General features: G+C 63.7%; 1 protein-coding gene across 1 annotated transcript in view; it reads left to right on the forward strand.

Moving 5' to 3' along the window:
• The window catches only part of LAMC1 (laminin subunit gamma 1), an 85,296-nt gene that overhangs the window by 67,180 nt on the left and 3,101 nt on the right, over positions 1-15,015 (forward strand). Inside the window, exons 14-27 of the mRNA XM_062211410.1 lie at positions 991-1,236; positions 1,437-1,590; positions 2,207-2,349; positions 2,995-3,173; positions 3,445-3,601; positions 5,685-5,890; positions 6,183-6,262; positions 7,757-7,894; positions 8,509-8,653; positions 9,502-9,651; positions 10,049-10,163; positions 10,724-10,923; positions 11,892-12,050; positions 14,370-14,469. Coding sequence (XP_062067394.1) covers positions 991-1,236; positions 1,437-1,590; positions 2,207-2,349; positions 2,995-3,173; positions 3,445-3,601; positions 5,685-5,890; positions 6,183-6,262; positions 7,757-7,894; positions 8,509-8,653; positions 9,502-9,651; positions 10,049-10,163; positions 10,724-10,923; positions 11,892-12,050; positions 14,370-14,469 — 2,172 coding nt within the window. The remainder of the gene's footprint in view (positions 1-990; positions 1,237-1,436; positions 1,591-2,206; positions 2,350-2,994; positions 3,174-3,444; positions 3,602-5,684; positions 5,891-6,182; positions 6,263-7,756; positions 7,895-8,508; positions 8,654-9,501; positions 9,652-10,048; positions 10,164-10,723; positions 10,924-11,891; positions 12,051-14,369; positions 14,470-15,015) is intronic.

Below are 15,015 nucleotides of genomic sequence, written 5' to 3' on the forward strand. Positions count from 1 at the left end.
GGCAGTTTTCCGCCCAGCGGAGCGGCGTCCAGCATGTGCGGTCAGGGGGATGTGGGTCCACAGAGGCGCCTGTCCCTGGCCCGCACTCACGGGAGCGTGAAGCCTGGCTCTGCCAGCTGCTCCGAGAGCTGTCCCGCCCTGCGAGGACCCCAGGGCGGCCCCCGGGGTGCAGAGGCTCCGGCCTGGCCTTGACTGCACCGCGTGAGAGTAAGCAAAGCAAGACAGACCACGGCCGCCGCCTGTGCCGCCGGCACCATTGCTGGGAAGTGTCCAACCAGGGCTGTCACGCATGTCGGGTGGCTGGGCCAGTGAGTCACAGAATTAGCGTCCGGCTGTTCCTGCCTTTTCCCTTTCTAAGTGGTGACCCAGCCAAAGCCTGGGCAGCCCGCGCCCCCTGCCCCGGCCCACTGGGCGGAGCCTGTTGGTCCGTCCAGTTCCCTGTCCCCTGGCATCTGGACCGTGGGCTGGGTGGACACGTCACTCTCTCAGGAAGGCCGCCCCCAGTGACCCAGCACGAGCCAGGGGACCTGGCACGTCTCTGCACCATCGTGACCCGCTCCTGGAGTTTGTGGGATTTGGAAGCGGCCGCTCAGGCCTCACTGGCTTTGCTGGCTGAGCACCCTCGTGTTGGTGCCAGAAGCACCGGCTGTCACGGTTTCGGATTAGGGGTGCCCAGGCCGTGGGCATTTCCGGGACAGTCTGACTCGTCCCGCCGGCTGCGGGGGAGGGCAGGCAGCTGCAGAGTGGAGCGCTGTGTCGTGGTGACGTCCTTGTATCCCCACTGGGTAATCCCTGAGCTGAGTTCTGACTTGAGGATGCGTAACGGGAAGGCCGGTGGAATTCTGGCACGGCCAGTGCCAGGATGCAGCCCAGTCCCCTGCCTGCCGCAGGGCCACCCGCCTTGCCTGTGGGGGGTGGGCTGCTCTGCTTACAGCCAGCGGTGTGGTCGCACCACCGGCGTCTTTCTTAGCCTGCCGTATCTCCCCGCAGGTAAGAGGTGTGAGCTCTGTGACGATGGCTATTTCGGAGACCCTCTGGGCAGAGGTGGCCCCGTGAGGCTGTGCCGCCCGTGCCAGTGCAGTGATAACGTGGACCCCAACGCCGTTGGCAACTGTGACCGCTCGATGGGAGAATGCCTCAAGTGCATCTACAACACCGCCGGCTTCTACTGCGACCGCTGCAAGGACGGCTTCTTCGGGAACCCCCTGGCGCCCAGCCCCACGGACAAGTGCAGAGGTACCGGCCGCGGGCCGCGGGGCGGCCACACCGGCTCACACTTCCTCGCTTGTAACACAGTCACGCAACCTCCCCTAGCTCATGTGAAACCCGTGAGATTCATGGCCTCTCCTCACACCAAGCCCCATGCCCAGGCAGCGCCGGCTCGTGGGCGCCTCCCCTGACTCTGTCTCTGTCTCCGTCTCCGTCTCCCGCCTCAGCCTGCGATTGTAACCCCTATGGGACCATGAGACAGCAGGGCGGCTGCAACCCCGTGACCGGGCAGTGCGCGTGTCTGCCCCACGTGGCCGGCCGGGACTGTGGGGCTTGCGAGCCCGGCTTCTACAACCTGCAGAGCGGGCGCGGCTGTGAGAGGTGAGGTGCCGGCCCGTGCCTGGCACAGGCGAGGCCTTGGGGGGCGGCCCTGGGGAAGCGGCAGGCAGTGATGGGACCAGGAGGGCGCGCAGACCCACCTGAGCCGCCGGGTGAAGGTGCAGATGGCAAGGTGCTGCCTGAGGTGCCCAGGGTCAGCCCTCCAGGGCTTCCGAACCCAGGCAGTGCCCACGCGGTGTGGGTGGATGGCGCTGGTGGAGGCGAGGCTAGGAAGGAGCTTCTGTGCCCAGCGTTGTGGCACAGCGGATTCAGCCCCCACCTGCAGCCGGTGAGTTCCGGCTGTACTGGAACTAATGCAGACCCCGGGAGGCAGCGGAGGTCCTTGGGTCCCGGCCAGGCTTGGAGACTGGGTGAAACTCCAGGCTCCAGTCTGTGGCTGGCCCAGCCCATTTGGGGAATGAACCAGCAGATGGAAGATCTTTCTCTCTCTCTGCCTTTCAAACAAATAATTAGATCTTTAAAAGGAAAAAAAAAAAAAAAAAAACACAGGAAGAAAAGAGGTTGTGAATGGCCCCTGGGCAGGCAGTGTCTCTGCTGTACGGCCCAGCGGCGCCCGCCCACCGGCCTCACCTGGGAAGCGCCCTGTGCTTGCTTTCAGGTGTGACTGCCACGCCCTGGGCTCCACCGACGGGCAGTGCGACATCCGCACCGGGCAGTGTGAGTGCCAGCCGGGCGTCACTGGCCAGCACTGTGAACGCTGTGAGATCAACCACTTCGGGTTTGGCCCGGAAGGCTGCAAACGTAAGGGGAGCCCCTCGCCCACCCCCCAGTTCCGGCAGGCACCTTGAGTCCAGGAGGAACCTGCCAGCCCCATCCAGCCGCCTGGTTCCCAGCTGGGGCTGCCCCCGCCCCGGCGTAGGGGCCTGCTCCACAGACCTGCACCTCCCACAGCCCTGGGCCCAGGGCTCCTCCGGGTCCCCGGCAGCCACCGTACTGGGGTTCTGATCCCTCGTTTTCCCAGTTCCGGTTTCTGAGAGAAAGCCTCCCTGTCCTCCTTGTACTCTGTGGGTGCCGATGACCCGCTGGTCACCGATGACCTGCCCCACCCCCTCGGTGCCTCCCCCGGGACAGGTGACTTTTCTGCCTCAGGAGCGCCCGCCTTCTCCTGTGGGCGCAGCCAGAGTACGGGGCCCAGTGCAGGGCGGCCGTGGGGAGGCGGGCAGGTGAGCCGAGGCACCGGCGCAGGCCCGTCGGCAGGCTCTGGGGTTTGTACGTCGCGTGCTGTGCCCCAGGGGTGCACTCTTTCCCTGAAGGCTTGTCGTCGTTTGAAAGGTCTGCCTGCACTCTCAGCAGACCGGAACGCAGGCGTGGGGGCGGGGCCCGGGCGGGCACAGGTGCACTGCGCCTCCCTGCCCTCCCCTCACTGTGGCCCCCCGCGTCCCACAGCCTGCGACTGCCACCCCGAGGGGTCCCTGTCGCTGCAGTGTGGAGAGGACGGGCGGTGCAAGTGCCGGCCGGGCTTTGTGGGCAGCCGCTGTGACCAGTGTGAGGAGAACTACTTCTACAACCGCTCCTGGCCCGGCTGCCAGGAGTGCCCGGCCTGCTACCGGCTGGTAAAGGACAAGGTGAGCTGGCCGTGGCTGCTGCGCCCCCGCTGGGCGGTGAGTCAGGGAGGCCTGGAGAGGAGGGCCTGGGGGTGCTACTCCGAGCCTCTCCAGGGGTCCAGCCTGGCGAGGCCCTGGGTAGGGGCGTGCGTGCAGCTCTGGCCCCAGGCAGGGTGCGAGAACCTCTCGGAAACTGGGAGTTAGCCTGTGTTGTCCGAGGTGTAGTCAGGCTAGGGCGGGGGAGGCCGTGGGGAGCCCCTCCTCGGACTCGACCTTCCCTTCCTGTGTTCAGGTTGCCGAGCATCGCGCCAAGCTCCAGGAATTAGAGAGCCTCCTAGCGAACCTGGGCACGGGCGATGAGGTGGTGACGGACCAGGCCTTCGAAGACAGGCTGAAGGAGGCCGAGAGGGAGGTCACCGACCTCCTCCGCGAGGCCCAGGACGTCAAAGGTAGGTGGCGGCTGGCGGGGTCCCTGGGGCGGCTGCACAGACCCTTCCTAGCGGTAGGGCTCCGCGGGACGTGAGTTCCGTTCCACGCCGTGGCTGCTGGCACAGCCCGTGGACTCAGTGCGTTCCGCTGCCATGAGCGCAGCCGCTCTTCTGACGCAGTCAGAGCTGTTGGAGTTCAAGCACTTAGCAAGCCACGTGTGCCACGGGTGTCCTGAGCCACTGAGTTGGTCACGGGTGTCCTGTGGGATTCCGCTTTGTTGCACACGGTTGGGGGCGGGGGAGTGGGCCTCTCCCTCTGAGACACTGCCTCATGGACTCAGAGAGGACCCCCAAAGGAAACGCCGCGGTCTCCACGTCTGGACTGGACGGCGCTGCTGACCGTGCCGCGCCCAGCCCTGCAGAAATGAGTGGCAGCCGTCGGCGTTTGCCAGGCGTTTCCTGTCCAGTCCGCCTCCGTGTGGTGCACGGCCCTGGTGACAGCGCACCGGCGTGCCGCCCGGGACAGGGAATGGGGCTCCACACACGCAGCACAGAGCTGCCAGCCCAGCGAGGGCCCACAGACACCTGGACGGTTGGCTGGGCTCCTCTTCCCGTCGCTCTGGGGGCGTCCCCGCAGGGCTGGGCCGAGGTCCAGGCCCCGGCTGACCTGTCCAGCTGGAGTCTGACCAGCCGGGGAGGACCGTGGCTTCGGTGTGACCTGTCTCCTGAGGCTCGTGTGAGTCCACTCGTAGTTAGAGCTCGTGTTCATTCCGCAGACACTGAAGGTGTGAGGTGCGGGGAGGGCCTGCGGGTAACCCTCGCAGTGAGCCCAGCGGCTAGGGCGTCTGCCCTCGCAGCTGAAGTTGTGTCTCAAGAACTGGACGGAGGGGCCAGCCCCTGCTGCCTTCTCGCAGGTCGGCTCGAGAGAGAAGGGGGTGTTATAGCCTCCTCTGCTAAAACTAGATGATTCTCTGATGCAAAGTTGCTTTTGTTCTCTGTTGTTTCTTATGGATCTTTTTTTTTAAAGATTCATTTTCTCTTTTTGAAAGAGTTACAGAGATAGGTAGATACAGAGAGAGACCTTCTATCCACTGGCTCACTCTCCACATTGGCTGCAGTGGCCAGGGCTGGGCCAGGCCAAAGCCAGGAGCAAGGAGCCAGGAGCTTCTTCCGGGTCTCCCATGTAGGCAGCAGAGGCCCGAGTACTTGGGCCATCCTCTACTGCTTTCCCTGGGCCATTAGCAGGGAGCTGGATCGGAAGTGGAGTAGCCGGGACTTGAACCGGTGCCCACGTGAGATGCTGGCGTCAGAGGCAGCGGCTTTACCCACTCCGCCACAACGCCGGCCCCTGTTCCTTACAAATCTTTCCATATCAGAGGTGCAGGCGGTCCTCTGGGCAGGGACTGCGCAGAGGGCGCCCAGCCGGTGAGGTCCTGCTTCCACATCTGTGTGCATCTTTATGAACTTCGACCTCTCACCCTCTTTCACTGGGAAAGGCGGGCCGGCACTGTGCGTCAGACTGACGTAAGGACAGCTCAGCTCTCAGGAGGACTTGGTCTGTTGTGTGGATCTGACATGACAGGCCGCGTTCGCGTGGCTCGTGTTTGTCTTCCGCTGCACCAGGACCAGAGTACAAAAGCTGAGTCGGACAGGTGCAGTTAGTGAAGCAGTCTGAAGACGGTTTAAAAGCAGAGGGGGAGGCAGGTACACGGTTTCCCGGCCTCCGGCCTCTGTTTCCAGCCAGGTTTAGCCGAGCTGGAATAAACAGCCGTTGGGGCTGGCACAGTCTCTGGTTAAGCCGGGTCTGGGCTGGACTCACAGTCGGCTTTTCTCCTGTGTCCAGCTGTCCCCGAGTGTCCCCTCTGCCAAGCCTGGCGTTGGAGTGAACAGTGAGGAAGAGGAGCTCATGGAGGCGGGGCGGGGGGCAGACAGGCGCCTAGGGCCTGTGCCATGAGCGCACAGCGGAGACGCTGGGCTGAGGGCTGCTGGTGGGTCCTGGGGAGGCGACAGAGGCCGTCGGAGAGCAAGGGTGCCGTGAGGCCTGGATTGCACGTGAGGCGCTAAGTACCCTAGATACTCATGGGTCCTCCCCCCCCCCCCCCAGACGTGGACCAGAACTTGCTGGGTCGGCTTCAGAGAGTAAACAGCACCCTGTCCAGCCAGCTCGGCCGTCTGCAGAACATCCGGAAGACCATCGAGGAGACGGGAGACTTGGCTGAACAAGCCCGCAGCCGAGTGGCCAACACAGAGCGGCTCATAGAAATCGCGTCCAGAGAGCTGGAGAAGGCGAAAGTGGCCGTGGCCAACGTGGTGAGCGCACGGAGCGGTCCCGGGGGGCCCCAGTCACCTGTGACCTGTCCCTGGCCGTGGAGCAGTGAACGTTGGTCCCTAAGTCAGGATCAGGGAGGCCTGGCTGCCAACAGTCGTGAGACAGACAGGACAGAAGCCAGGCCCTGCTCCTCGTGGGCACGGGGGTGTCCTCTGTCCAGGAGTGAGAGCAGGGGGATCTGCCATCCGAGGTGCCGGTGCCTGGTGACTCCCCAGGACACAAGGCGGCCGTGCCCGCTCAGATGGGAGTAACTCAGCCCTGTTGTTTCCTCAGTCCATCACGCAGCCAGAGTCCACGGGGGATCCGAACAACATGACCCTGCTGGCGGAGGAGGCCCGGCAGCTCGCAGAACGGTACCTGGGCCCCGCCCCTCCACGTTGTCCTGGGGGGGTAGTGACGTTGCACCTCCCAGAGCTAACTCTGGCCTGCTTAGATTTTAGCGTCAAGGCCTTGCAGCTCAATAGCACCCATCACAAAGTTTAAAAAATTTTTTAAATTAATTTCTAACAAAAAAGTTTAATTTTTCAAATCTCAGTAGAAAGCATTTAATAACCCATAGTGCATCTGAAAATATGGCAACCATTTTAATTCCTGATTTTTTAGACTTTTTTTTTTTTAATTAAACATAAGGTGATTTCTTTAGGAAACTTGAAGTCTCAAGTTAGAAAGTTTTTTTAAAAGGTTTATTTATCTATTTGAGAGGTGGAGTTACAGAGAGAGGGAGAGAGAGAAAGAAAGAAGTCTTCCATCCACTGATTCTCCCCCTTAGCCAGAGCTGAGTTGAGCTGACCAGGAGCTTCATCCAGGTCTCCCACACGGCTGCAGGGGCTCAAGCACTTGGGCCATCTTCTACTTCTTTCTCAGGCCATCAGCAGGGAGCTGGATCAGAAGTGGAGTAGCTGGGACTCGAACCTGTGCCCATATAGGATTCCAGCCCCACAGGCAGAAGCTTAACCTACTGTGCCACAGCACCGGGCTCACGTTAGATTTTAAAAGCAGAGGCCGGCACTGTGGCTCACTTGGCTAGTCTTCCATCTGTGGTGCCAGCACCCCGGGTTCTAGTCCAGGTTGGGGCGCCGGATTCTATCCCGGTTGCTCCTCTTCCAGTCCAGCTCTCTGCTGTGGTCCGGGAAGGCAGTGGAGGATGGCCCAAGTGCTTGGGCCCTGCACCCGCATGGGAGACCCAGAAGAAGCACCTGGCTCCTGGCTTCGGATTGGCGCAGTGCGCCGGCCATAGCGGCCATTTGGAGGGTGAACCAACGGAAGGAAGACCTTTCTCTCTCTCTCTCTGTCTCTCTCTCTCTAACTCTGCTTGTCAAAAAAAAAAAAAAGAAAAAAGAAAAAAGAATTGCTAGAATGTAGCCTCTATGAGAATTGGGGAGGTGAAGAGACCCCAGGCATTGGCCGGGCCACTGTGCCATGCATGACCATGGGGGTCCAGTGGTGTTCCCTGGCGGCGTCTGGGGGCGTGGCCACCAGGAGCCAGGGTCAGCTGCACAGCAGGTGGCCTGAGGGCCTGACACCACGTTTGTGATGAGAGCGGCAGGTTCTGCTCAGCATATGTTGTTTGACCTGTGAGTTTTCCCCGGATAAGTGTGTTTCAAGGTAGTCTTTCTGGAATAGTCCTTTAGCTGCAAGTTTCAGACCATCAGTCTTGGACAGCATGCCTGTCTGCAGAACACTGTACACTCAGCCAGCGACGTGATCGCACGCGTCCAGGTTAGGGGCTCCCCCAGGAGAACTCTGCTCCCACCAGTGTGTGCCAGCGCGGTGAAGCAGGCCCCGCCCCTCCACAGCCACAGGCGCACCTGTTGGGAGCTCACTCACTCTGTCACCTTTGCCCGCAGCCACAGGCAGGAAGCCGATGACATCGTCCGGGTGGCGACAACAGCCAATGACACGGCCGCGGAGGCGTTCGCGCTGCTCCTGAGAACACTGGCCGGAGAAAACCAGACGGCGCTCGAGATCCAAGACCTCAACAGGAAGTGAGTGACGTCACAGTGCTGGCCGCACCGGGACTGGAGCCCATGCAGGACGACTGTGCGGTGGTCAGGGCGGGGCCGTGGAGCCCCTGACTGCAGCTGTAGGGGGCGGGGGCGAGGCAGCCCTGGGCCTTACGCTTCTGCTTCAAGGAGAAGAAAGCGTTCTGTAGTAGAGGAAGGGTGAGAGGCCTCACAGCAGCACGTTCGGTGCCAGAAGAAACGTACCTGTTCGTCCCCTCCCGTACCCGAGTGCTGGGGACTGGGGGTGTTTCGGATTTTGGAATATTTGTGTGTACGTACCGAGATGCCTCGGGCTTGGGACCCAGGTCTGAACCCAGAATCCACTTGTGTTCTGTGCACCTCACAGATGCCTACGTGTTCACCCTGCTGCCTCGTGAGGCGCCCTGTGGGCCCCAGAGCTACAGGCTTGGCAGCGTTCCTGGGTTGGGGTGCTCGGGCTGTGTGTGGCAGACCCCACATTACAGAGAAGCCGTGAGACGTGAACGTGGGCTGGATCCCCGTGAGGGAGTCTCCTCGGCCACGTACACTGAGTGGGGTCTGGCTGCCTCGAGGCTGTGAGCAGCTAAGGTTTGTCAAATCTCATCGCGCACCCCCAGGTACGAGCAGGCAAGGAACATCTCTCAGGACCTGGAGAAGCAGGCCGCCCGCGTCCATGAGGAGGCCAAGCGGGCCGGGGACAAGGCCGTGGAGATCTATGCCAGCGTGGCCCAGCTGAGCCCCGTGGACTCGGAGGCCCTGGAGGTACGGGGCAGCCGAGGGCACGCATGCGACACACCGAGACCCACCCCCGGCGAGCTGCTGTGTCGTGGTGCACGGGCACAGGTGGCACCCGTGCACGGCAGAGGCGCCTGGGCCTGAGGCCCCCGTGTCAACCCCAGCCCTGGTGCACTGCACTCACTTGCAGCAGGGGCATCAGGGACAGAGGGGGCGTGCCCCAGGCTGTGTGGGGTCTGTGCTCCTGTCTGTTGGGGGTCCTCTCCCTAGGCTCTGAAGGGATGGTGCATTTTCCACATCAAACTTTTTTATTTATTTGTTCAAAAGGCTGAGTGACAGGGAGGGAAAAAAGATCTTCCATTCTCTGGTTCCCTCCCCAAATGCCCACAGAAGCCGGGACTGGGCCACACTGAAGCCAGGAGCCAGGAGCTCCATCCAGACCTCCCACGTGGGTGCAGGGGCCACCTTCCACTGCCTTCCCAGGCATGTTAGCGGGGAGCTGGATCGGATGTGGGGCAGCCGGGACTCACACCGGCACTCCCAATCTGGGACGTGGGCATCCCCGGCGATGGCTGACCCTGCCACGCCACAGTGCCTGCCCCGGCCCGTTAACCATGCAGGGTGCCGGGTGTCACTCGCCGTGTCTGAGGGGTTGGGCCAGTTTTTCCTGTTAGGGTCAGGGCTCTTCAGACGTGCCTGCCACTGTGGACGTGGAATTTGGAAAACAGACAAGGCTGTGACCAAAGCCAGGAAGTGTCCGCCGCGGTGGTGCCTGGAAGGACACAGGGGCCGTCCCGTGTCCTGGTCAGGGCGTGGGTTCACATGGGCCCACGTGTCGCTGCGTGCCCTGTCTGAAACGGAGCCGTCTCCCTCAGAATGAAGCCCGCAAGATAAAGAAGGAAGCCGAGGACCTGGCCCGGCTGGTGGACCAGAAGCTGAGCGACTACGAGGACCTCAGGGAGGACATGAGAGGGAAGGAGTTTGACGTGAAGAACCTTCTGGAGAAAGGGAAGACAGAGCAGCAGGTGGGTCTGGCCGCGGCTGCCTCCGGCTACGCGTGCGGGCGGTGTCCAGAGTGTGCAGAGCTGAGCCCGGCCGGTGGGGGTCAGGCCTGCCTGTCGGGGGCCCTGCCCATCGGGGGCCCTGCCATCAGGGGCCGTGTCCATCGGGGGCCCTGCCCGTCGGGGGTCCTGCCATCAGGGGCTGTGCCCGTCGGGGGCCCTGCCATCAGGGGCCGTGTCCATTGGGGCCCTGCCCGTCGGGGGTCCTGCCATCAGGGGCCGTGTCCATCGGGGCCCTGCCCGTCGGGGGCCCTGCCATCAGGGGCCGTGTCCATCGGGGCCCTGCCCGTCGGGCCGTGTCCGTCAGGGCCGTGCCCGTCGGGCCGTGCCAGGGGCTCACGCCTCACTCCTGCCCTCGCAGACTGCAGACCAGCTGCTGGCCCGCGCCGATGCCGCCAAGGCCCTTGCCGAGGAGGCAGCGAAGCGGGGCCGAGACACCTTGCAGGAAGCTAATGACATCCTTGGCAACCTGCAAGGTAGGGGAGGCGGGGCGGGCCTGCGCCCACATCCCCTCTGCCGCCCGGGGCCTCGGAGCACCCCAGAGCCTGCGTCCCCCGTCCCCGGGGGCTCGGGACAGCTGCGTCGCCTGCTGCACCGGCTTCCCTGTCCCCTGCCTATGGCGTCCCACTGTCTGGTCTTTTCTCGCCGTTCCCTGAGCAGCCCCGGCGCCCCTGCGATAACACAGCTGAAGGTTCTGTCCCCGGGGGGGGGGGGGCCGTGGCCTGTGTCTGAATCCCCGCTGCATGGATTGGGTCACCTCTGCCACCTTGGTTTCTCCTCAGAACAGCACACAAGGGACGCTCGGCTGCAGCCGTTGCGCAGTCCAGCGGCAGGGCCGGCCTCCCTGGGCTCCCGGTGACACGTTTTCCATGAGGCGTGTCTCGGGCGTGACCGTGTGTGGTGGTGCCACACCCCGGGGTGTCTGCGTGTTGCTGCGCACACATGGTCAGCGGTTTCTCCCGGCCTGCGTGCGTGAGCTGAGCTGAGCTGCAGCTCCCTGGAAGGCCCCGCTCGGACCCCCGCCCGTCCCTCGCAGACTTTGACAGGCGCGTGAATGACAACAAGACGGCCGCCGAGGAGGCGCTCCGCCGGATCCCGGCCATCAGCCAGACGCTCGCCGAGGCCGACGAGAAGACCCGCGAGGTGCAGCTGGCGCTGGGCACTGCCGCGGCCGACGCCACCGAGGCCAAGCTCAAGGCCCACGAGGCCGAGCGGATCGCCAGTGCCGTCCAGAAGGTGCCCACAGGCCTGCCCCCCTCTCCTGGGCTCCAGCAAAACTGCCCGAGACCCTGTGGTCCCCTCGTAGGCTAGGGTTAGAGCAGCGACCGCCCTGACGGGGGAGGATGGCAGACAAGCCCCCTGCTCTGAGACCCCTGCTGCGTCTCCGTGCGGGCTCTGAAGGCCAGCGAGCCCCTCCCCAGAGAGCAGTCCCTCCCTGCGTCCCTCAGGTTAGCACTGGGACGTTTTCCACCTTGCTCCGAGTGCCTTGAACACGACTCACCTGCAAGCCAGCAAGTGAGCAAGTGCATCACCCGCCCCTCCAGAGACCCCCACAGAGACCCCTCCCGTGGAGACCCACCCCACAGAGACCCCTCCCATGGAGACCCACCCCACAGAGACCCCTCCCGTGGAGACCCACCCCACAGAGACCCCTTCCATGGAGACCCACCCCACAGAGACCCCTCCCATGGAGACGCACCCCACAGAGACCCCTCCCGTGGAGACCCACCCCACAGAGACCCCTCCCGTGGAGACCCACCCCACAGAGACCCCTCCCGTGGAGACCCACCCCACAGAGACCCCTCCCATGGAGACCCTCCCAGAGGAGAGATCGAGGGTCACGGGTTTGTTGGTGTCTTTCCCCAGTGGCTCTGGATTGGTTTGGGGCTGTGGTCTTGTAGTTGTGAACTGGGAGGAGGCGGGGCAGCTCTGGGTGCAGACACGTGCGTGGCCTGGCGTGCTGGGAAGCGTGGCCGTGTGCTGGCCGTGTGCTGGCCGTGCGGTCTTGAGTGGGACCGGCAGGAGCGGAGCAGACGGCAGGATCGAAGCGGTTGCACCTGGAGGTGTTTGTGACCCGTGAGGCGCCGCGTTGGGCGCTGTGTTAGTTCCTCCGGTGACGGAGGCCGGCGGCCGCCGTGCCGATCGGGGATGGGAGCCGCCCTCAGACCGTCGGTGTTCTCAGCAGTTTGCTTCCTTTCACGCAGAATGCGACCAGCACCAGGGCAGAGGCTGAGCGGACGTTTGCGGAGGTCACGGGTCTGGACCGCGAGGTGAACGACGTGCTGAAGCAGCTGCAGGACGCAGAGAGGGAGCTGAAGAGGAAGCAGGACGACGCCGACCAGGACATGATGATGGCAGGGATGGTAAGGGGGCGGGGCGAGGGGCCGGGTGCTGAGCAGGGCAGGGGGCGGGGCGAGGGGCCGGGTGCTGAGCAGGGCGGGGGGCGGGGCGAGGGGCCCAGGTGCTGAGCGGGGCAGGGTGGCGGCAGCATGGGCTCATGGTGGCCGTGGTGGGGCGCAGGGGTGAGCAGGGCAGGGTGGCAGGGGTGTGGTCTCACGGTGGCCATGGTAGCGTGCCGGCGTTAGAAGCCCAGGGTACTGAGCGGGGCAGGGTGGTGGGGGCGTGGGCTCGTGGCGGCCGCAGGGGAGGCAGGCGGTGCACGGAGGCCGGTGTGCCATGCGGAGTCCTGTCAGTTGGTTGCTTTCCACGGCGAGAGTCTTCTGCCCAGGCGTTGGGTTTGCAGCTGCCAGGGAAGTCAGAATCCCGGCCTCCACCAGGAGTTCTGGCACACATCCCTGCCCACGGCCACGACTCGCTCTCGCGTGGAGGCCAGGGACGCAGCAGAGCAGGCGTGCCTCTGAGTGGCTGATGGCTAAGTGGTGTGAAGTCAGAGTTAGTGTCCCCAGCGCTGGCTCCTGGGCAGCCCCAGAGAAGCAGCCCCCAGGCTCGCCTCTGCAGCCACGTGCGGGTGACTTGTGGGTGTCAGCACCCTCCTATTCCCGCTGTGCCTTGGAACTGGGGTGCAGGGCCTGGCAGAACGCGCCTTCTGTCCAGGGCAGGGCTGGGCAGGGACCTTGGCTGACCCGCACAGGAACTCTTGGGGCAGGCGGGGCTTTGCCCTCTGCTGCCGAGGCAGCACCCAGCTGCCCATCACTTCAGCTCAGCTGGGGCAGGGCGCGTCCCCATGCAGGCAGTGAAGGGGTCCCTGGGCTGCGGGATGCTGGGTTCCGCGTGGGTTTATTGGAAGGACAGGGCGCTGTGTCCCCCTCACGCACTGCCCGCTGGGATCCACACTGTGTGTGACGGCAGCCGTGACGGGGCCCCAGGCTGCCGCTGACCCCGCTTGGTGTGAGGTGCCTGTGGCTCTGACCCCAGAACGTGCTGAGAACGGGAAGGCGGGGGTGTGGGAGGCCGTGCGGGGCCACCCAGTCACTCCCTGCGGCCATGTCTGGAGTGCACCTGCTTCCTGGGCCTCGCCTGCGTGTCAGCTGCCATGGGCTGTGTGTGCCATGTGTCGGGTGTGCTGTGCAGGTGGTGTTTCTGGGGGGGGGGGTCGTCTCCATGGTGTGTGGTTGTAGCTGGGTATTGTGTCTGGGACATGTTTGCATGGTACATGCTGTGTGTGTGCCATGCTTGCCCATGTGTGCTGTGTCATCGTGGCTGTGTCTCAGGTCTGTGATGGGTTTTATGTGCGTGGCGTGCCTGCGTGCCTGTAGTTGTAGCTGGGTGTTGTCTGGGATGTGTGCTCTGTATGTGGCGTGCTATGTCTCTGGCGTGTGCAGTGTGTGTCGTCTGCATGGTGGGTGCTGTGTCTCTGATGTGTGCTACATGTGCCGTGTCTCTAGCGTGTGCTGTGTGTGGCGTGTTTGTGGTAGATGCCGTGTCTCTAGTGTGTGCTGTGTGTGGCGTGTTTATGTGTGGTAGATGCTGTGTTTTTGGCGTGTGCTTGTGTGGCGTGTTTGTGGTAGATGCCGTCTCTGGCGTGTGCTGTGTGGCGTGTTTGTGTGTGGTAGATGCTGCGTTTCTGGCGTAGGCTGTGTGTGGTTCTTGTGTGGTAGATACTGTGTCTCTGATGTGTGCTACATGTGCTGTATCTCTGGCGTGTGCTGTGTGTAGCGTGTTTGTGCATGGTAGGTGCTGTGTCTGTGGCGTGCGCTGTGTGTGGTTCTTGTGTGGTAGATACTGTGTCTCTGATGTGTGCTACGTGTGCTGTATCTCTGGCGTGTGCTGTGTGTAGCGTGTTTGTGCATGGTAGGTGCTGTGTCTGTGGCGTGCGCTGTGTGTGGCGTGGTAGATGCCATGTCTCTGGCGTGTGCTGTGTGTGGCGTGTCCATGCATGGCGTGTCTGTGCAGCTGGTGTCTGGGTACAGAAGACGTCCCTTGGCCACAACGTCTTTGAAGAGCACACATTTCTGTGGGTCCCCAGGAGGCCTGGAGGGCGAGCACTGGCTGACCCGGAGGCCCTGCCCTCGCCCCGAGCACGGCCTCCACAGGCTGGGTTTGCACTCGCAGCACTCTGGGCACTCGTGACGGGCCCACAGGGAAAGGCGAGATCGTTCGGAGCCCGCTGGCCGCTCTGTGTGTTGTCACCCGGGTGCAGATGAGAAATCCCCCCGAGCCTGGCCAGACCGCGCCCTGCCGTGGGTTGGGGCAGGACTCTGAGCGCGTGCCTTCTCCCCCAGGCGTCGCAGGCCGCCCTGGAAGCCGAGGTCAGCGCCCGGAAGGTGAAGAACTCTGCCACCAGCCTCCTGGGCATCATCAGTGACCTCCTGCAGCAGCTGGGTGAGTGGCAGGAGCCGGCTCTGCGCTGGGGCCAGGGCCAGGGGACCGCGGAGCAGAGGCCCCCAGAGTCACCCGCGTCTTCTTTGGCTCCGGTGTGAGATGCCGCCCACGGTGAATGGTGTCAGCTGGAGGGGGAGCGTGGCTTCAGGCTGTGTCCTCGGGCAGGGCGGGGCCGAGCCGGGCTTCCCTGGCCATCTTCTGGCAGCGCCTCAAGGGTTCACGGTGAAGGTTGTGAGCGGGTAGAGGACGCGGCCCAGGGGGTCTCTGCCCCGAGAGCGGTGAGGTCTGATTGCTCGGGGCTTCCTTACCCAGAGGGGGACACGTTGACTTCCCAAGGCACAGGAGCCAACCAGCGGCAGCTTGGGGCCAGGGAACAGGTGCGGACCAGCTGTCAGGGAGCCGCTCCGGCCATGCCCGCTGCAGCCAGGAGCATAGCCTTTAGGGGGTGATGAGTTTTGTGGGGTTCTCGTTGGGGGTCAGGCAGAGTGTGTTGTGCGCCAGCAGCGGATAGAAAATGCACGTGGGCTGGAGCGAGGGGGCCTAGGG

This window comes from Lepus europaeus, chromosome 14 (assembly GCF_033115175.1).
Source record: "Lepus europaeus isolate LE1 chromosome 14, mLepTim1.pri, whole genome shotgun sequence".
Lineage (NCBI taxonomy): Eukaryota > Metazoa > Chordata > Mammalia > Lagomorpha > Leporidae > Lepus > Lepus europaeus.